This window comes from Hippocampus zosterae, chromosome 15, assembly GCF_025434085.1.
Source record: "Hippocampus zosterae strain Florida chromosome 15, ASM2543408v3, whole genome shotgun sequence".
NCBI classification, from domain to species: domain Eukaryota; kingdom Metazoa; phylum Chordata; class Actinopteri; order Syngnathiformes; family Syngnathidae; genus Hippocampus; species Hippocampus zosterae.
In genome coordinates this window covers 97183-119024 of record NC_067465.1, presented here as the reverse complement: position 1 = coordinate 119024, position 21842 = coordinate 97183, and the positions used below count along the sequence as shown (strand labels likewise).

At 51.2% G+C, this 21842-nt stretch overlaps 1 protein-coding gene across 4 annotated transcripts; it reads right to left on the bottom strand.

Annotated features, from left to right (window-relative positions):
- Nucleotides 1–17134: 17134 nt before the first annotated feature.
- Nucleotides 17135–21001, bottom strand: adcyap1b (adenylate cyclase activating polypeptide 1b). Of its 4 annotated transcripts, none has more exons than XM_052046132.1 (5): nt 20800–21001; nt 20595–20699; nt 19859–20026; nt 19558–19662; nt 17135–19205 (listed from the first exon to the last, which is right to left on the bottom strand). In XM_052046132.1, exons 2-5 carry the CDS (start codon nt 20696–20698, stop codon nt 19019–19021), a joined length of 564 nt encoding a protein of 187 aa, XP_051902092.1. In that variant the 5' UTR covers nt 20699; nt 20800–21001; the 3' UTR covers nt 17135–19018. The 4 variants fall into 4 exon arrangements, with proteins under 4 accessions (XP_051902092.1, XP_051902089.1, XP_051902090.1 ...); XM_052046129.1 differs by having other exon boundaries at nt 17135–19202; nt 20800–20955; XM_052046130.1 differs by lacking the exon at nt 19558–19662 and having other exon boundaries at nt 20800–20955.
- Between the last annotated feature and the right edge of the window lie 841 nt (nt 21002–21842).

The window sequence follows — 21842 nt, the reverse complement described above, 5'->3', positions numbered from 1 at the left end:
GGTTGAAAGTGAGATGACCATCATTTTTATTCTTTTTTTTTTTTTACACGATGCGCCACTCATTTATCGTGCAATAATCAAATTTGAACATGTTTTCGCAAACATTTATGTCTGAATTCTGGGGGGCTTGGAACGCATTGGGGCGTTTACATGGGAAACGCGTCTCTACTTACAAAATCATTAAGTTAAGAAATGTCTTTTTTTTTTGTTTTTGCGATCGAATAGAAGATCATTGATTTGTTCTTTCCAGCACTCTAAGTCGCTGGCATAGATAGAGGGACAAAGGTACATGATTTGTTCCCAATCATTTTCTCACCACCAAAGTGAAATGTGATCATTTTCCGCGGCGCGGCGCGGCGCAGCGGTTGGGAGTTGGGAGTTCTTTGTGCACTCCGTCTGCGCAAATGGCCTTCATGGGCCCCGCCTTGCTACACATCGGGCTGCGCCGTCATTGGCCCCCTTTGGAGCACCCCCTCCTTAGGATTTCACGACGCCTCTCTCTGGCGGTCCTCCAGCCGCCTCGCTGACAATCTTCCCTTTGATCAAGGAAAGCCAAACATGATATAGACGTAATTGTGGACAAGCGCATGCAGACTGTCTAGGAATATGGGGCGGGCGGGGCGGGGGGGTATAAAGTGATATAAAATGATTTATGAAAGAGGCTCGGCGGAGCGCGGGGCAATGAAAATGCCATCCTCCTGAAAATCTAATAAGCTTCCTGTGTGTGTGTGTGTGTGTGTGTGACTGAGAGAGAGAGGCGTTGGCATGTACAGGAAGCCTTTTCACAGAGCGATCATGTATTAAACAGACGCCCCCCCCCCAACCACTTTCCTCCCACCCTCCTCCTTCTCCTCAAATATTCATCACGGGCCAGAGATTTACTCATTAATCTTTCATGATCTCCTCTCTGGCTCTTTTGCATACATCAGGCGTTATCGCTAACGCTCACCTCCATTTCGGCGGCTTTTTGCGCGTTTTGCGCTGACTTGTTGACTTGAAGCGCGGGCGCCGTTGCGGTGACCGCAGGCTCCATTAAAGCGCTTCCAAAGAGCCTTTTCAGTGCACTTTGTGCGGGACGGCATTAGCGGATGTTGAGAGCGGCGAGCAAACAAAGGGAAATGCGTCGGGGTGACTTTCCAGACTTTGGTTTTTTTTTCCCTCATCATGAGGCGCGAGACGCTAATGTAGCGGTCGACATCTCTGCTCATTATTCGCTTGGCCGACGGACGAACTCGGATTCGGACTTGGCCGGACACGGCGCGGACGCGGGCTAACTCTTAGCTCGTCGGGCTAACGGGAAGGGGAAGACCAAAATTCAGGAAGCGGATCCAAATATGGCGATACGGTTCCCGCTTTTGTTTAGCTAATTAGCCGCCGCGCCGGACAAGAAGTCCATTTGCATGGCCGTCGTATACGTTTCCGTTCCGCGCCGACGGGGAGCTGATGATTCATTCCCGCTGTTGCATACAAAACCACAATCAGAGCAAAGTTTTCCTCTATCGGCTCCCATTTGAGCCTCGAGTGTGAGATTAGCGCCGCTTACTTGCTGACTCTGTCAAACGCGCCGATTCCCCCTTAACGGATGCGTTTGATGCCGCCGTCGTCCGCCGGAACTTTTCAAATTCAATTCTTTGTAATTGCATCTACTTGAGGACATGGAAGGAAAGTCAGTTTTTTATTTTATTTTTTTGAGGGGGGGGAGGGGGAAAAATGGCGGCGGACAGCAGAACTCGTCGAAGGTGCATTTAAGGGCCTCAAAGTCTTCCCATTCGCGTTCGGCTCTGTAAAAAAATTCCTCATTGGAATGACTCGTCCTAGTCATTGTGTTCAAAGCTTGTTGCTTGTCAAACCGCGGCTTTGGATGCTAATCCTTTAGCGCGTCAAGGGCAATGAGCATCGTTTGTTCACGTGAAGCTAATCTTGTTTTCGAAGCCAAAGCGATGCGGTTCTCAATGCGCAATGTGCGATTCTCTTTGTTTATCAAGTGGCTGCGGCGGCTCGAAGCCTTTTTTGACGAATCGTCGGATCTTTGCAAAACCGCCGCTCATTGACGTGAGTCGAATTGACTTCCCTGCCACCAGATGGCGCCCACATCCCAAGGTTGCGCTCGCGAGACCGAGCAAGAAATCGGGCACATTTTCCAAAATGGTCATGCCTGCCGCTTGTACCTCAAGGCGGCATTGTATTTGTGAGTCTTCAAAAATGAAGAAACAACATGGCAATTAATCAACGGCAAAATCCGACAGGCCGCCATCTTATCGAGACAAAATGAGAGCCTTGGCTTCCGAGCGGAGCGCCTCTGATGGCATTGTCCCGTGTTGTATTGTCGAAGCGTGCAACACCGAACGCCGTCTATTTACAACAGGTCAAAGATAATTAGTGGCGCAATCTGACAAGTGGCGCGTGCATGTTATTGCGTAGCGACGTCTTCATTAGGGCCGGCCGGCCGACAGACCAGTTTTTCATGTTATTAGCGAGTCCTCACTCGTCTCGTTGTTTTCAAACGCCTGCGTGCGTTATTTCTCGTTGACTCGAACGGCTTTAAACGTGAGCGGACAATGCGACGATTGCGTCAAGTGCCAAATTGGAGATGCCTGTTTTATTATTATGACTTCTTTTTTTACGGCCTGTATGATTTTGTGCCACGGAAATGACAACTTGCGCGTGTGGCCTCGTTTGCTTGACCGAACTCTGCATTATTATCCTCAATCTCCTCTTTGGTGTCAGTCTCCTCTCGGCTGAAATGCCCCCCCCTGACCGTAGAGAAGGAAACTTCAAAGAATGCCGTTGTTCTTCTCTCTTGTTGACCTTAAAAAAAAAAAAAAAAAGCAAAGGAAGCCGGTCTGGTTCCCGATGGCTTTCAGAGCTTTTGCGGTGGCCCCGTCATGTTGTGCTCTTCTCCTCCACTGGACCGCGGCTGCCATTTTGGCGCTCTCCTCGTTTCTCAATTGAGTCCATGAATTGTTTTGATTTGAGTTCAACTTCTTTTGAAGTATTCTCCACTGCGGCCTTTCTTTGTATTTCTTTTTGCTTTTCATCGGTACCATTTGTCTGTTTCCTGACAGCCACGTGCAAGGGAACACCCGAGACCCATTTCAACCATTTGGTGTCACGATCTCGTAAATCGCTCCTTGAAATGTGTCTGTATTTTATTGGATTATTATATATATTATTATTATTGTCTTTCTCCCAACGGCGGAATGACTAAACCATGAGGAGCCGGCGTCGTTGCTGCCCTTTTGCTGCATTCCACATCCGTACGTGGCATCTCGCTGAAATCAAACCTGCCCGGCGACGCCTTCTCGGTCAGCTTCAGCGGGATCGACAAATTTCTCACGCCGTCTGATTTTGTTCGCAAGTGGCGAACGCGCTCGATACAAATGCTCTGTGTATCCCACCCCCCCTCCGCTTTCCCATCACGTCCGCCCATCTCGACACGCGGGCCAGCTTACCGGAGCCGAACGGAATCGACGTCCGTCTCGCGATCCATAGGGTTGCGAGGGGACAAAGTCGCCGGCCGCTGTCTTTTGTATTCTTCGTCTTTTCGTATGTTTGGAAACTCCTCGGGTGGGAAAAGTACAAAGTTGCAGAGGTCGGCGTTTCTTTTTTCTCTTTTCTCTTTTGCCTTTGCAAAACCGCCTCCGCGGTGATTAAGGCTGCGCCGTGATCCCAGCGATTAGCCGGCAACACTATAGGAGGCCCGATGCCTTGGAGATGATGTGTAGGACGTCACTTGGGTGGCTGTCGGGGGGAGGGGAGACGCAGGTGGGTGGGCCGGGGCTCTTATATCGACCCGTTCCCTTTGGGTCCTCGTTAATAATATTCGGCGGTTGGACGCCGTGCAGACGGAAAGTGGACGGACAAGCGCCCGGGCCAGGCATCAAATAGAAGAAGAAAAAAGGAAGGCTGAGAGAAACCATCACCAATGCTGCTTGTCACCACTCCAAATGAAGCAGAGGTGGACGTTTGCCCCCAAACGGCCGGCTGTCTTTTTGCTCTGACTAACTTTTATTCTTCTTCTTCTTCTTATTGCTATGGTTGTTGTTAAAAAGCACAAGAAAAACACAACATCCTTTTGGCACTTAACGAAGGAGGAATGCGAGTGGTCAATGGCTACTTAAGCTGCGCGTTAGCATTCAGGCGCGAGGTTTGCGGCGGGGCCGTAGGGCTGAAAAGTCGCTCGCAACTCAAGGATTTGCATGCATATTGAATTGTTCTTTGCTATAGAAAAGAAGGACCCGGAGACAAAAGGCTGAGCGCAGTTCCTTTGATTTGAACGGCTCCTTCCGAAACCTTCTTCTCCTCCCACATTCCGCAAATGTGCGCGGGGGGTTCACGGGGCGCTCTAAATCGTCCCGAGATGGCATTTGGAGTGTAAACATTTGTTTCTGTGCGCCCTACGATCGGCCGGCGCCCAAAGACGGCCGGGATAGCCTTCGCCCCGCCACCCGTGGATCAGAAAACGGATTGGAGTGGAAAGAAACAGAGTTGAGGTTAAAGGTCAAAGGTTAAGATCAAAGTTGAGCTTTACGGTGAAAATGTTCTCGACGGCGAGTCGGGGGACACTTGTCGCAGAGAGCGGGCACGACGCAGTGGAATAGTCTTCATCGTACATACGGATGCCTGCCGTTGGGTCGGGCTCAGCGGCGCTCCCAAAGGGGATGGAGGCATCTTGAGATGGTTGAGGTTGTTCTTCCGGCTGGCGACAGTGAATGGGCGCGCAGCCCTCACGCTAGCGCCAGCGCTCGCAGCCAGCGGCGTACGCCACGCGCCCATCTGGTGTTCTTTCAACGCTCACTGGCATCGGCGCGCATCCATTACGCCCATTGGTGATTTAGCGGCGCCGGAGCCGGCTTCAATGTTTGCTTTTGCCGTCCTCCTCGGGGGGGAAACGTCTAATTGCTGTGAAACACAAGTCGAGGGAGCGCGACGTGTCACTTTGACCTAGCTTGACGAACGGTCCCAGCGGAGAAACTGCAGCCAAGCACGATTGACGCGCACCCTAATGAGCCCCCCCTCCCCCTCCCCACAACAACCGCCTCTCTGACAAACAAAGAGAGATCTGGGGGGGGGGAAATCAAAAAAGAATCTCATGACGTCACCTCAAGATGGCCAAAGAGCTGGAAGGCGAGCGTTACGCCGCTCAAAACGTTTCTTTCATGGCCGACTCCTCTTTGAAAAAGAGTTGAGGAAGGTCGCGTAAGCGCGAGTGTCGTGTTCCAAAGGCTTTTTGTCCGCTTCCGGTCTTCCGCTTCCGGCATCGTAGCTCGGACCGGCGATGTCATGGCAGATGCAGTGGGCGGGGCGTTTCTCCTCTTTCCTGCTCCCACGCTGCCTCGGAAGGCAGAAAATGCTCAACGCCGCCGATGGCCACCCGTTGCCTGTCACGCGGGATCAATCAAATGGGATGTCCTCCGAGGTTCATTCGCGGGGCAGAACCTTTCCAGCTCGGCTTCCGTTTCACGTCATTGACGTTGGTGCGGAAGAGAAGCAAACGGTTTGTCTTCAATGATTCTGCTTCCCGAGGAGGAAACTTGTGCGTGGCCACATTTAAAAATAGCCTCTTTAAGCGCCGCTAACGATGCGGCCAACGACGCGGCGGCCGGCGGACGCCGTCGGCGGGGGTTGAGCTTCTCGGGCCGCGCTGCAAAGAAATGATCAATGCTGCACCTTCATCCGTCCCACGCGCGCTCATTAGAGACGTTTCCCGCGCCGGCGGAAACCAAAATCACTCGGCCGCCGCGTGCTCGTTTGTCGTCTCCTGTCCGCACGTGGCCCGGCGAGACGGAGCTACAAACGGGGAACGCCTTCCTTCCTTCCTTCCTTCCTTCCTTCCGCGCCATTCATCCGTCCGACTGACTTGCGGACGGCATCTTGCGCGCATCCCTCGGTCAACTCGCGAGGGAGAAGCCATGTCCCTCCGACCGGCGGCATTGCGACCGTTGCCGCTGCGGCCACAAAATGCGCCTCTTTGATAACGACTCTGCAACATCCGGACACGGCCGCCGACGTTGGGAGTCGAGTCCCCGACGGGGTACCTGCGCATACACACATGAATCAAAAAGAACTTTGACGAGACCGTTTGGTGACAACCACCCGAGGGAAATGCTAAAAGTGGTCGTGAACACCTCGGCGTTGCGCTAATAGCCGCGACGCTGGAAACGCGACGTTAGCTTTGACTTGATTTTTGCCGGTTAGCATGTGACGGCTACGTTGGCTGCGGCGCACTTTCCCCTTTATTTGGAAGGCCCAAAATCAAAGCCGAGTTGAACGGACCCGGCGGTGTGCGGTTGGCAACATGAGCGGTCGGCCTTTGGGGGGGGGCGAAGCAGCATGACGAGACGAGGCGGCAAAGGGTCACGTCCGCCTCGACTCCTTTTCCGTCAACGATCATTTTGGGCGTTCGCGAGCGCGACCGCGGCTCCCGTCCCCCGGCCTAATCTTGCGTTCATCGCCGCGGATGAAAGGGACAAACGCAAAGCTCCCGCCGCCGCCTCGCTCGGCACAGCCGACACGTGCTTTTAGTCAAACGGCAACTCCCAAATCAATCTGAATTCAAGTATTTGACCGCCAGTTTCCTAGCAACCCAAAGACCGCGGCCATCTGTTTGCCCGTAGCCGGCGGCGAGGAATTCCAGCACGCTTTTTTGGGGAATTTGTATTCTGACTTCCAGCAGGCAAAAGATTGATGGACTTTGCGCCGACAAAGCAAGCCCACAAAAACCTTTTTTTTTCCTCTGGAGTGCATTCTCTTCAATAATTCACCGTTTGACCGAAGGAAAAAATGTCCTATTCATCCAGACGCATGTCCCGCCGTATTCCGCGCGGGCCCTCGGAGCCACGCCGGCAAGATAGTCGGCCGTCGCGGCGACGCCACCTGCGGGAGGGCGTCGCGGCTCCTTTATCAATGGTGCGTGGGCGACTGGCGCTTGGCGTCGGCCAATGGGGGAGGGCGACCGTGCGGTGTTTGGGCCCGTTCAAGGACGGCCGCGCATCTGCCAGAGAGGATCTGCTCACAATGTGCCTTATGTAGCGCCCTTCACCTTCAAAAGATGTGTTGGTGATATGTTAACGTATCAACGGGCCTTCCAAATAAGATAGGCCGCAAATACAAAGCGCATGAAAAATCGTACTCGACGTGGCCGCGCGTGACGCAGAGCGGGCTCGAGTCTATTGTTAAATGTACTTATCATTTCCACAACAACCAAAATCAATTGCAAAGGGACGACATCTCTCGTTCGATTGAAAATGGCCGTTGAAATTGCGGCGCGGGTTCGTGAGTCTTTCTCATGCATCCCGTCCGGCAAATTTCATGTTGTCGAGGGGTTAGTACAGTGTCGTTTCCATTTGCCCCTTCCACCGAGTGTGAAGTGACGGAAAAGTTCTTATTTAGACGGTTGCGTTGATTATTTGACTTGATGTTAAGCGCTTTGTTGCAGCTGCGGCTGTTGTGAAAGCGCTCCCGAAATCGGCATGGATTGGATTTTGCGTCAACGACCTCCACGGCCACCTGAAGAAAATGCTCCTTTGCCTCGCTTTGTGTCTTTTTTTTCCCCCTCCCCGTATCGCCGGCCCGAGCCCACCGCTTGCATCACGCCGGCCCCCCTTTAGACTCCCTCAATGGGTGTTGCTCGTCGTCCGTGGGGAAATGAAGTGACCCATCTGTGGAGCTGCTGATGATGCGTCCTGGGAGGGATTAACCACCGGCGCGTGGAGCCTCGACAAAGGAGCTGTTGGAAGGGCGCCATCTATACATAGGCCATAGGCGCAACGCACACACACACACACACACACACACACGCGCTGGCTTCTTTGCATCTTTATTAAATTTGGAGCGGGGCCACATCTGGTCACAGACACCCTGAGAACAAAAAGCCGAGGGAGGGGGGCTCCAAACGCCACCCGGCGTATTCATGTGCGAGCGCACGCGTCGAGCATCTGTCAGCGTCTAATTGGAGGGTGTCAGGTGCGGACGCGGGATCCGCCCACGACATGAATCCACACCACGTCTTTATTTCTTATCGCAAGGCCCACCCCGAGGTTTGTGCAACCGTATCGGGTGCGGCGCCCCCCCCCAGCCTGAGCGCCTTTCCCACAGTTTCCTTAGAATTGGCGCACTTGCAATGTCGCACGTTATTGTTTCAAACTTGTAACAGGACGGCACCGTGCACCCGTGAAGCGGACGCGAGCAAATGCGTCTTTCAAAGCCGTTTTGTCACGGCTGAAATGGCGTCACACCCCCAAGGTGGCTTTTCTTCCCGCCGTTTGAAAAATAATCACGTGAAGGGGAAAGATCCGTCGTCGCCGTTGCTTCTCGTCACGCTGGCCTTTGGCGCCAGGCGTTGTTCTTTGAAAACGAGCCCCTTTTGACAAGCGTTTTGAGGTCCATGGCTCTCATGATCTCTTTCTCTGCCCCTACGCCGAGAGCAGATATTGCGCCCGGCGTGTCGAGGCTTCCCTCCAGCGTACCCGAGGAGCGAGGCCGATTAAGTGGCTCGGCGGAGCCCCCCCGTCGGTCAATCCGGCATGTTTAAATGACACTCGGACGACGAGATATCGCGCCGGGCTCGGGCTGCAAAATAGATTGGCCGTGATGGGAGGAGAGAGCGGATGATGTAACGTCGCCCGGCGCAAATCGGGTCTCGTCGGCTTCCTGCTCCGCAAATAGAATTCCGCTAACGGAGCGAGATGTTCTGACCGAGGATCGATACGCTCTGGCTCGCCCCCGCGGCGTTCGCGGCGCTTGAACTTGTGCGGCCCGCGCACGCGCCCGCTTGAGGTTAGGGGAGATGACCGTCGCTCTATGTTTGATGCCACCTTGCCGTTTTCGTGGCGCATTTGCGGAATATGAATGAAGGGGGTAAAATCCCGCCAGCACAAATACATCCCGCGCCGGGACGACCGGGTGCCCTGACGCAGCCGTACTAGCGCGAAGCCCCTGTCCGCACGCTCCATGTCACGGCAAACCTTTAAAAAAAAATCATCAGAATCAATCAATTGGAAAATTCCGCCGCGCCGCACTCTTATTTTTTTAATTTATTTATTCCTGTGTTTGTTTGTCTTAAGGCAGACAACGAGGCACTCTGTCTTTTTTGGGGCGCGGGCATAGCTAGCTTGCCAGCCGCACGTCCGAATTGAAGAACGGCCGAAGCGAACGCCGCCGCTCGCGAGTTGTTCCGTAGCGGAGGAGGGGCATCTCGCGCCGTCCTCCGATTTAGCCACGCCCCTTCGATAGAATCGGGGAAAACCAAGTGAAAGGGCCGATGAGACTTGACTCGCCGTCCCTCCGCCATTCGGCAACAACGAGCAAATTGCAAAATGAACTTTTCCAACTTTGCCAACGTTGCGCTGGAAAACGAGCGCCTCCGCCTTTCTGGAAAACGCTCATGGTCTCCATGTGCCCGGCAGCGTTGTTCGCCTACGGCCATGAAAGACTCTTATTCAAATGGCAGCGCCGACCAGAAACATTCCCTCACATTTGACTCGGCCGGTTGGCCGGCGCTGTTCCGAGCAAACGGGCTCGTCAATGAAGAAGTAAATGGCGCGCGCGCGGCATCTGTCCGTTAAACGCGGTGGATTGCGCCTCCCGCCAGCGCGCCCGAGTCAATCTTTCTCCGTATGGCGGCCGACGCGCCGGCAAGCTGCTGTCACTTAGCGAGCGGGCGCCGGCTCCAAAAGGAGCCGCGATGAATATTCCGCGTCTGCCGAGAGCCGTTTTGAGCGACGGGCGCGGCTCGCTACGTGTCCGGCTCCTCGGCGGAAGCGCCGGAGGGGGAGAAGAAGAAAAATGAAGCCGAGTGCGTCGCAAGGTGTGACAATTGTTGCTGCATTTGTGTTCATTCCGGAGGAGCTATAATAAGATGGGGGGGGGGGGGGGGGAGTGCACATTTTTATAGGGTTTTTGAATAAGCAAAGGGCGTGTTTGTTGAAATTGCTTTTTTGCCATCAATCGGCGTGTAATCCCGATGTGAAAACTCGCTCGTCTTTGCCGCTACGTTGTATGGACTGGAGATTCAATGAACACACCCAGCAAAAAAAAAAAAAAAAAAAGACGGCACAAGAAGGCAGTTTTCTTGAGCTTTGCGTTGGGTCATTTCCACGAGTCCTTCCAGGCAACTGTCATAAATCAAGCCGGCAAGGTCGGCGCCGCTTTCACCTCAGAACATGGAGGAGCCTATTTGCGGAAGCGCCACAAAGAAAAGGCTCGAGAGCCCAGCTGACATCTGCTCTTTTGCCTTCTTGGGCTCATTTCCGACATTGCCACAAGTGACGGATCGCTCCGAAAGATTTTGTCTTCTTACGACCAGATTTGACGCGCAGACGGATCATGCTCAATTACAAAACATTACGTTTTTTGTTTTTTTTTGTTTTTATCACTGCCCGTCAGCGTAGCATCGGCCGCGAAGCTTGACGGCCACAAAACCCCAATTTGGCACAGATCGAAGCGGGTTCTGTTCCCCATGAGCAAGGTGTCCACCAAAAACACAAAAGAAAGAAAGAAATCAAATGAAATCGGCAAACGGATCGACGCCAAGGTGCGCTCGAGAGAACGCCAACGTGCGTTTTGTTGTTGCTCGGGGGGGCAGAGCACGGCCGCAATGTTACCTCAAAGGCCAGATTGGAATCGTTCATTAAATAATGAATAAATAATCAAAGCGCTTGACCGGAGCCCCCTACTGGCGGGAATGCAGTGAGGCGATCGCGATCCTCCAAACGGTCACCTTTCTCGGGTTTTTGTTGGGGGGGGTTTGCCTCTTTGGTCTTTTTGCTCTTTGCCAATTGTAAAGAGCAAATCCCCCCCCCCCCCAAAAAAAAGCATTCGTTTGAGAGTATTTTGGTTTGCGTCAGTCACAGGTTGGACATCTTTGTTGGGTGACGACGAGCAGGAAGGCAAACGGGCGACTGAAGAAAAGTGACTGACGACAGAAGAGTCAAAAGAGCCACTTATCGCCCGATAAGTGTAAAAATAGCATGCGAGTGAGTCATTGGCGCTCACGCGGAGCACTTGGAAACACGCCGTTTCATGCGGCGGGTCATTCCCATGCATTGCAGGGGGATGGGTTCTTTAGCGCCGTCAAAACGCGCCGTCCCAGCCCGTCCACAGACCTTTATTCTCCGGATTAGTCAGCGGAGCCGTGCGCGCCCTGTTTGTTTTTCTTCACGCCATCTTTTTTTTTCCCACAGAACAGCGTTGTCGTCGCATTCATGTGCCAGCATGATGATGTCAAGCGTCCCCCCTGCCCCCCCCAAAAAAAGAAAAACAGTCCCACGAGCTGTTGCGACCAAAACGACAAACGGCTGATATGAAAACAACTCTGACGTGTCGTTTTGGTGGCCGGCTTATTGATTTTGGCATTTCTATTTGCCGCTTTGTTTTTGACAGACGCTGTCGGTGGCCGGCAAGAAGAATTGCGCTCGCCGATCGCTTTGATTGCGCCTTCGAGCGGCGCCCCGCAAACGTTGTTTTGCGTGTGATTTTGATGCTGGATTTGGAGGAAGGAAAAGGTAGTGCGCGGAGACACGGGGGGCGTGACGGATGGAGAGAAGGTGAGAAGCAGAGGCTGGTCGCATGGCATGGATTGTTGAGAGGAGCCATTTGAGGGATGACTGGACGACGGAGTCGCCAGCGTGAGCCGATTCATATCTACCGGATGTGGAGGTGGGGAGCCTCCCGAGAAACACCTTCTTCCCCTTTTGTATTTGTGAAAAAAGACGACAGGCCGCCCCAAAGCTCGCGCCTGCCTCGGCTCCGCTCGGAGTCATCGCGCTGGCGTCTCTCGCTCTTCTCCTTTGTAAGTAACGCTCCCCCCTCCCTCCGGGAAAGTCTCCGTCAACCGGAAGAAAAGAAAAGGGGGCGGTCACGAAGTCAAAGAAGCGGGGACGAAAATAGATGAGTTCTCACGCGGCGCCTTGGCACCCCCGTTCCCGTCTTACATTATTCAGCGTTGGCGCAGCGAATCCTCCATGAACGCGGCCACGCCGGACCGCCTGGACGGCTCTCGGTCCGGCTCATCCAGTTGTTGTTTGGCTCCCGTTTGGGAAGGAGCGCTACTCCAGGAACGGCGGGATGACGGAAGAACCTGCTGCTCTTGACGGTCCACTTCCTCCGAGGAACTTGCAACAACAGAGCGGGGGCGGGGGCGGGGAGAGCAAACATAACACTTGTGCTCCAGTCAAAGTGAAAAAATCATTCCTACGGCTTCAAGTGAAGAAATATTCAGTGGAAACAAAAAACACTCAAGTCCGGAGTCACCGTTTTATTTATTTATAATCCCCCCCCCCCCAAAAAAAGAACACTACAAATACTGCACGTGCCAATTCAGTCATTGTCCAAAAGCCCGTTTTTTTTTTTAACCTGTCCCCTTCCAAGCCCCCTTCAAGTGAGCGATGGTCCGTGTCTGCAAAAAGTGTCCGCGCCCCCCCCCTCCGCCGCATCTCCCAGCGGGACCGCGCGCCGTCTCTTGCTTAATGAAACATGTGACACCACCAGCCACTACATGGGACTTTAGGGAGGCGGGCCCCCCTCCCCGGGCCTCCCCCGGGAACCGGACCCTCCCCATTCATTCCCTAAAACGCGACCCCCGCTTGGTTCATGAGAGTACAATTGAGGAGTGGCGGGGGCCGCAGCCAAAAGAAAAAAGGAGAATGAAGGCATTATGCTGTTGGGAAAACATTGGATTATTACTGCTCGACAACATCCAAATTGTCTTGTGGGGGCGTGGCGTGGGGGGGGGGGGCTTTGAATTAATAATTAAATAGACCCAACTACCCAGTAGCTGAAAGGAAAAAAAAGGATCCCAAAATGGTTTCGTCCCTGCAAAATTCTCATCAATCTTTCCTTTGTGAAATTAAAAAGTCAAGCAAAAAACAAAAAATCGACATTTCCAAAATGATGACATTATAATGTTCAAAAAAACGGATCCATTCTTTTCAGCATGAGAAATTACAAATGACCCCCCCCCACCCCAAAAACAAAAAACTGGAATATAATTATTATAATTCCTAAACTTTGAATTCAAAAACAACATTTAGAGAATTTCTTGTTTGAATACAACACGCCCTGGACGCTGAAATGAGTCCACAGGCAAACTTTGGAATTTGACTTTGCATTTCAAAGAAATCAACCGGGACGGCTCTTCTTCTTTGTCACTAAAACAACGTAGAAGAAAAAGTCTGTCAAATGCATTTGACATGGATCCTCGGGGGCGGGGGGGGGGGGGGGGGGGGGCGTTTGCCTTTATCTCCGTACCGGTGCGAATCTCAACTGGTCTGCGGTTGCTGCGACATCTCGGGACGGGAAAAGTCCGTGTCAAAAGGGTCTTTTCTTGGCGCCGCTTTTGCGTGAAAAGCGCTGCCATTTGCATGCCGGGCCAGTAGGTGGCAATGTCAGCCCCCCTCTCTGGAAATTGTACTTTCAACAAAAACAAAGTGTGAATGGCATCTAAAGGCCCGAAAATGTGTTTCTTGGATCTCTCCTCACAAAAGCCGCGCGGGCCCGGGGGGGGGGGGGGGGAAACGTCACACGCGGGGAGGCGGGACCTGGAACGGAAGCCGCTAACTCTGCGCCGTGAGCCGCACGCGCGAAGCGCCGGAGCACCGGGCCGCCTACGTTTGAATGAAAATGTCAGAAATGCCAAGAAAAGACAAGCCGGCCTCTTGCCGGCCGGCCCCTTTTGCGCTGGCATAAAGGACGGCCTTCTTTATGGGCTTTGGCGTGGCGTTGAAAAGAACGTGGTGTGTGTAAACGCTCCCCCGTAGCATAAATAAAGGATGCGCACGGTGAAGCGGCACCTCAGACGGGAAGCGCAAACCTTGACAGGCGACAATCTGTCACCCTCTGGCGCGCTTCCTCGGCGGGAGGAAACAAAGATGTCCGTGCGGGAGCTAATTGGTTTTTCTCCACATGTCTTACATTGGCTCTCCCGCTCCACTCTCTCTCGTCCCCCCCCCCCCCCCCCCAGCATCATCATCCCGCGGAGGTCAAAGGTAGCACTCCAAAGGTCCGCGGCGCTCCTCCCGCTTGTCGGCGCGCGCAGACACGTCGACACTTGGCTACGCATGGGCGTGTCCCCTTTGCGCGCGGCGTTGCCACGCAACGCGTCTCTGATTGGGTTAGTTGAGCTCTGCCGCATAAACGCACGCGCGCGCGCGGATCAGATGGCAAACACGGCGTCGCCGCGCCCTTTCCGCTCTCCCGCGGGACTCGGCCGCACCGTCGAGGCCGAGGAAAGAAGGGGGAGGGGGAAGAGGAGGACGGCAGATGTCTCGGCGTCCCCGGTGACTTCGCAGGCGCGTTCCGGGTTGCATTCGAGGGCTGGTTTTGAACGGTCCGAGCGCCGAAGAGCGCCGAAGAGCGCCGAAGCCCGCCTTTTCTTTGTTTGTCTTCCCCGGCGTCTTTCCAGGTGCCTTTTGGTCGAAGGCGACAACCGAGTCGCCTTTCAAAGTGCCTTCCAGGTTCCGTTTGGGACCTTTGGACTTTGCTTGGTTGGATCGGAGCTTTTGTTTTCCGCCCGCGAGGCGCCAAAGTAAGCCCTTTGTTTGCCTGCCACTTTGCTCCTCCAGGTTTGGTTTCATCGGCCCGAGCGGGAAGGGCCGATGTCTGATCCTCCTTCTTCTGGCCTTTTCACACCGCACTTAGCAAGACGCGCGTTGCGCTCCGGAGTGCCGGCGTGGTGACGTCGAGGAGCTCATTAAACGGGAAAGGCTTGTGTCTTTTTTTTCCCCACCCCAATTCTGTGACGTTGGAGCGCCGTTCCAAATACGCCGCCTTTGCCTTCCGGGTTGTTTCGATGCGTTCGGGGTTTCACTTTTCATCAGCGAGACCGTCAAGTGGACCTTTTGTTTTGTTCTTTGGTTTTCCTTCAGAAGCCGCCGCGCGATTTGCCGTTCAAAGATTAGACCTTGATGAGGAGATGTTGTTTTACAAAAGAATTTATTCATACAAATCGTACAAGACTTTGATTGACAATGAGCAAAGGCCAACACCCCCCCCAGGCCCCCTCTGCCGCCCACGGCGTGTGCCCACGTGTGCGTCGTGGCTCAAGTTCCACTCGGGTTGACTTTGCAAAGACATTGTTTTGCTAGTTGGGGTTAAATTCCACATTGAAGTAAGGCGTTTGGCGCTTTCACAAAGAAAACAACAGGCATTTGTCACCCAACCACCGTCGCTACCCCTTGTTGTGTGTGTGTGGGGGGGGTGGGGGGGGAGTTCTATATAGTGATGCACATAGAAATGATGATCGAGTAGGATTTTTTTTTGTGATTTAATATCAAGCCAAAATCAATGACTAACACCACCTTATCATCAACAATAACAAACACTGCTCATGTTGTATAAGTCCCACAGACACGGAAACACCCCGAAATCATGCACACGCACACACGCACGCGCACGCAAACATTTCCTGCTCCTTTGACATATACATTCCATTTTTTTTTCCATATATATTGATATATATTTGAACTCAATGAATCATGCGTAAAAAAAAAAACAACACCCCAACAAAGAAAGAACAGCTAATTCTACGACGCTTGGGCCAAGACCAAGTGATCAAAACGGGAAAACTTTCAATCGTGGACTTTGCAGCATTGTAGGGCCACTGAAATTGCCATCTGTCACTGCCGGCAATTTTTTTTTTCATCTATTTTCTTTTAAACCTCATTCCTTTTTTTTTGTTTTTATAGATTTTTTTTTTTCACAACGAAGCGAGCCACCAAAAGCCAGGAGCCGTCTCCAACTCCGTCCGATAAATGCGCTCCACGCACTCAGAAACACTCACGCCGCGTCAAGACTGTCGGGTAAGGCCGAATTTTGGGGGGGAGGGCCGTTCTCGAGCACGTTTGCGCCGTCTCAAATGGGAAAGGTGCCTTCCGACGGAGCCCGTTCAACAAATGGAGGTGCTCTCTTTACAGCTCCCGATAGAGGGATTCCCAAATGGTCAGAGATTCCCCGCTGGGGGTGCGCAAATTTCGGGGGGCTTTACTGAAATGGTGCCAGACCATCATGTAACAACCTTAGAATGCAATCTTCTCTTCCTTAACTCAAGACAGAGGGGGTACGAAAAATAATGCTACGCGCCTCGGGGGGTTTAATGATGCGCTGTTTTTGTTTTGGGGATTTTCTTCTCTATTTTTTTTTTTTAGCGAAACAAAAGTTCATTGTGTCGTCTATACAATTTTGCTTTTAGCTCCTTCAACGTTCCGCCAGTGTCGGCGCACCCCCTCTGCCTCATTTAACCAAGCTGACGTTCTTGTAACATGTGACAAAATAATAGAAACGTCCTTCAAAGTCATTTGCAAGGAAATGCTGATGGTTAATTAGCAGCGCATCTCAAAATAATCTTTAGAGCACGCAAAATCCGCTTGATGAATTGATGAATCTTGGAAAAACTTTCCTTTCAAAAAGGTCCGTGCACCCCCTCTCCGAAATGTTCAATGGACGTCTGCCCAAATCTGATAAAAAGGTTAGGTGCGCATCCAGGTACATTGTTGATTTCAAATCACAGAAAATGGGCAGTTGATTAAGTGACTTGTGGGTAGTCCAATTTTACCCAAGCGGGAGGTGCGCCAACCTTCGATGTTATGTAACGGCCTCGGATTGTCTCCCGCCCTCCCGGGTTCCACCCCGCTCTGCTTTGTTTCATCAGGCAAACGTGGTTTTAAAAATTGCGCCGGGCGTTTCCAGCCCAAATCATTGCAACGATGAAGTGCCGTCTTGGAAAAACGTTGACTTGAAACTGCGCCACGCACCTCCTTACGCATGGCCACAGTCGATGCAAGCCCCTTGCCTCCATTTGACCTTGAAAACACCAGCCCCAAAATAAAAATGTTGGCCACGCACCACTAGATTGTTGATTTTACATCGCACAGGAAGATGAGCGATATCCAAAGTGCCGATTGATTTTTACCAAAACGCTGAGGAAAAAATTCTTGGAAGTGCGCCAAGCTTCTCTTTTTCTGTACTAGCCTCCGTTTTATGTCATCGCTTCCTCATCTCTTTGCCTGGATTCCCCACACAAAAGCACTCGTGACAAGTGACGATCCCTACAAATCGACATAACTGGCGCACCCCTCCCCTTTTGTTATACTTTTATCAAAAATGATCATCAAGAATGCATTATTTGAACGCGTACCTGTTTTGTTGTTGTTTTTTTTAGCTTTTGCTCCTCCAGTGATCGGTGGCCCAAAAAAAAAAATGGTACCCAAATTTTAACCAGTGCTACTAAACAGCTTTTATGCACCCCCTTCTGCATCCCAACAGATTTGGTGTGCCCCCACTTGGTTGTTTAACCAAGGGGGGGCAAATAACATAACTACATTGTGGAGAAGTAGATGGAGCAGTCGCCGTACTCCATTTTGGGGAATGTATTTTTGAACTTTTTGGGGGGGTTTTGCACTTGGATATATGCCCACCCTCTTCTCTCTTATTTAACAGCTTCTGATTACCCGTGTCTTCTTTATCAGCAGGTCGACACCCAAATTTCCACACGAAATTCCCCCGACTGATTGACAAACCTGACATAGTTGGCGCACCAACCCACCCCTTTGCGTTAAAACACTACGGATGATCAAACAAAAAATAACGACTGACATTTAACCTTTTGGACACCCGGGGGAGGGAGGGGCGTGGGGGGACGGCACACGCCGTAGATGTAAACTGGCAATATATTTTTAATCTTGCGCACCCCCAGGCACCCGGCTGCCGAACAGTTTGCGAGTCCCCGCCATGTACACGCAACGCACACTTTCCGCCAACAATACAAGAGCATGCAGATATTGCACAAGATAACGACAAAGTAAATGCCGATTTTGCGCTCCTCTTTGCCGAGCGCACTTTTGACACAAACACGCGCGCACATATTTTCCACAAGTGTGCAAGTGTGAGCATCATTGAGGCATCCTTGCAGGAATAAAAAAGCAAAGAATAACAATCATCATTTTTCAATGGAGCGTTGAACACACGCGCGCACACAAACTCCTACACGGGTATGTAGCATGCGCACCACTTCTTTGGGCCTGTTTTTGTCCAAAAAACAAACAACACTTAAAAAAATAGCTTACAAAAATAAGTGTAACATTCAATACTTTGATTGTCTTTTTTTTAATCTATTTATTTCTCTGCATATATATATATCTCTCTTTATATGTATATATATATGTATAGATGACTCTTTTTTTCTTCTCAAGCGCATAACTTTGAAGGTGCACAATTATGATCTTTTTTTCAAACACCTTGAAACATGAAAATAAACAGATATTCATCCATGGACTGTTCAGTTTAACCCTCCTGTTACGACTAGCGATCATTTTGCTAGGTCAGTTTGACCCAGACTGTGTTTAATCGTCCCAAATTGTTCAAAATGGGGGCTGGGGGGTGTCACACTGAGTGTTGATAGGTCATTGTTAACACTACGCTTAACAATTTCGTGACAAATATATGATAGGATGATGTGCAATTCGTTCATTTTTAAATGGCTCAGTTTGACCAGGGTCATGTTTATTGAGCCGCAGGTGTCCAAAATGGGCACGATGGAGGGGTGTGAAAACTCAACAACGAACAATTCTTTCACTTTTAAATGGGTCATTTCGACCCAGGGCGTCGATGTGTAATTATCAAGAAGAGTCCGAAAAAGAGAGAAATAATCCCCAAAGCATTGTCATTGTTCATCCTACCCCCGTTGCATTTTAAATGCTCGTTCTTTGATTCTTTAAATCGAGTCAATTTGACAGCAACATAACAGGAGGGTTAATCAAGTTCCTTTTTTTTTCTCGTAGCAAAAAAAAATGAGGGTGGGGGAAACGATATTATTAATAAAATATTCATTTTAATGTCTTAACGTCATACATAATTACATCATGTCGAAGGAGAACACAGAGGCGCAATCCACTGCTTCGCTATATCATGTGGACGATGGGCGGATGACACTGGCTGCGTGTGCGTGTGTGCGGGTTGGGGGGGCCGGGGGGGTCATACATTTATACGGTATACACGCACAAAGTGTGCGGGTGGGAGGGCTGCACTACAAATAGGCGAGCCGGCGTCCTTTAGTGCGCACTCTCTGTCTGTACCTTCGTCCCAGGACGGCCGCCAGATACTTTTGCACGGCCATCTGCTTCCTGTAGCGGCTGTAGCTGTCGGTGAAGATGCCGTCCGAGTGCCTCTTGGAGAGCGGCTCGCTTTCGTCCTCCATGCTGTTCTCCTCGCTGCTGCGACGCAAAAATCAAATAGCATACCTTCATTTAAAAAAAAAATAAAATTCCATTTAAGCGTCTTTTTTTGGTGGCGTTAATAATGCATTGCTGGGCCTTATCAATAATTCATTTACAGGCCGATTTGCTATTCTGACGCGTTTACTCGAGTCCCCCCCCCCCCAAAAAAAAATAAATCAATCAATTGATGGATTATTCACATGAATATTTCACTCCCCTTCGAAAGATTACACGCACACAAAAAAACCAATCAGGATGTCAACGATGGGATTTAAACAACAACAACAACAAAAAGGAAGAGTGATAAATAAGAAAGAGACAAGACGAGGTGGGTGCCGCAAGCCCTTACCCTGCACGCATTGTCATCAGAGAATGCAGATAATGCCGCGTGGTTAACTGACCCAGGATGTCCCTCAAGGCTCTATCTAATTCCTCCTCTGCATGCCTTTCTGCTCTGAGGTGCCAAAACACACACACATCATCAGTGGACGACAAAAGGCAACGAAATTAAATGTCCCAATGAAATTCAAAGCAAAAAAAAAATGTCAAGGCATTCGCAAGCAAACAAACACAATGAGAAAAAAATGCCACACAAATAAGGCGTTGAAGGCATGCACAAATTGCAAAATAAATCCAAGAGATCGAAATACCTCTTGTCGGCGGGGTAGTAGAGCGTGTAGCCGCCGCCGCCGCCGCCGCCGCCGCCGCCGCCGCCGTCGTCGTTTAAAGACGGCGCGCTGCGCAGGGCGAGGTGGTCGCCGTCGAAGCCCAACTCGCCCAAGGAATTGGCGTCCTCGTCGAACGCGTCGTTGTCCAGCCTGCGCAAGAGACGCCCGAAAATCGTCACCACATCCGGCACGAAAACAAAAAAGAAAAATGAACGCGCACACGTTTGAAAGGATCAAAGGCGTGAGCTTATTTTTCGTTTTTATTCATTCGCGCTGTTGTTCATTTCCAACGTGGAAGCCGTCTCCCGCTCTTCGTTGATTCTTTTAAAAAAATACCATCAATCTGGCCGGCGCCAAACAAAAATACATGCTGGCAATTACATCAAGTCACGATATAAAAAAAATAAAATACACCCAATATAGGAAAGAGAAATGTCAAAGGAGAATTCAATCTTGAAGCTTTCCGATTCGCTTCTTGGTGACGCGCCCTCGTCTTGCCGCTCCTCCCGAGGGCTATCCGTTGCGCTCTCATTTTTAATAAGGCGGGGGTTGGCAGAAGGGGTCCCGCCGGACACGCACCTCCAGGCAAATTTCCACACTAATATGTAGCGTCTCTTTTTTGGAATGTTTGTCGTTTGCGCCCAAGTGCACTTTCGCGGCGGATCCTACACGTGGTGCGTCCTTGAACTCGTGCGTTGCATGGGCAAAAGTGACCCACCTGATTTTGGGGTAACTTAGTCCCAGAGGTGTGCAGGAGACGCTGTGGTGCATGAAGATTCCGTAGATGAGCAGGATTAAAGTGGCTTTGCGAGAACTGGCCATGCTGGAATGGGACGCAAAATGTGCCTTCAGTCTTTGTGCTGTTTTTTTTTTTTTTTTTTTTTTGCACGCACCGGGGTGTGGGATCCCGAGTTGCGCCTTACCTCCAAGCCGGGAAGCGGAGCCCGCTGCCCCCCTTGCCGCCGCCGCCGCTGCCGCTGCTGCTGGGATGCGATCCGGGCGCGGCTCGCCTGGTGCGATGCGCTTGACTCCCGCTTCGTTTGACGTCCCCCCTCCTCCCCCTCGCGTGCACCTCTATCTTCCTCCGGATAATAATAAGAGGAATAATTTTTAAAAAGGCACAATGAAGTGTTCCGCTGCCCCCCCAAAAAAAAGAAAAAACAGCCGGCAGCAGTTCCTCTCCGTATGTCCTGGAAACTTTTTGGCGTTCGCCGATCGCCTTGGATTTTGATCTTTAAGTATCCTTCCCCCCCACCCCCCCCTCCCTGCCTCCTTTTGCTCCCTCCTCCTCATCCGCCCTCCCTCCAATAAGTCACGTTAAGGATGCTACGGACGTCATCGAGCCTTCCTCCTGCAGGATTATCATGGTAAGGTTCCTTCCTCGCACATCTCCGGTCCACCCACCCTGCGAAGGTTGCGACGGAGAAGTTTTCTTGCAAACTTTCGCCATCGCTTGATTTATTTCTTTATTTCCTGTCACGGTGGCGTTCAGGGTGAGCGGGTAGCATTTTGCTGCCCGTAGGCAACCAACCGTTCGTCCAGCCATCCATTTTCTCATCATCTTATCCTGGAGAGGGTCGCGGGCATGCCGGGGCCCAGAAATGCATCGCAGGGGGCCTAAAATGAGGTCCGGGGTGTCCACGGCCCTCCGTTTTTCACAAGTATTTTTAAATGTCCCCGTTTTATTTGATTATTCTAATGTCGTCTTCTTTTATGCCTTTCATGAATTGCTTTCAAGGCTGAATTTGACATATTGTTACGAAACCGCCAAATTGCATTTCTGCTTGCATACAGCTGACGTTGATTTTTAAGAAATAATGAGGGAAATGGATGGATTTTTAATGATAGCAAACGCCAACATTCTGATCTTGATTTGCTTCATGATTATTTGTACATTTTACGCATATGTCCGTTTTTCTATCTATCGTGTGACACTCATACTACCTCTTTAATCAAATCTTTTTTG

Coding starts and splice junctions, on each gene's coding strand:
- adcyap1b (XM_052046132.1), bottom strand. CDS start 20,698: ATGGCCAGTTCTCGCAAAGCCACTTTAATCCTGCTCATCTACGGAATC. Junction 20,027..20,594: donor CTAAGTTACCCCAAAATCAG/GTGGGTCACTTT, acceptor TCTCTTGCGCAG/GCTGGACAACGACGCGTTCG. Junction 19,206..19,557: donor CTGATGACAATGCGTGCAGG/GTAAGGGCTTGC, acceptor TTTGCGTCGCAG/CAGCGAGGAGAACAGCATGG.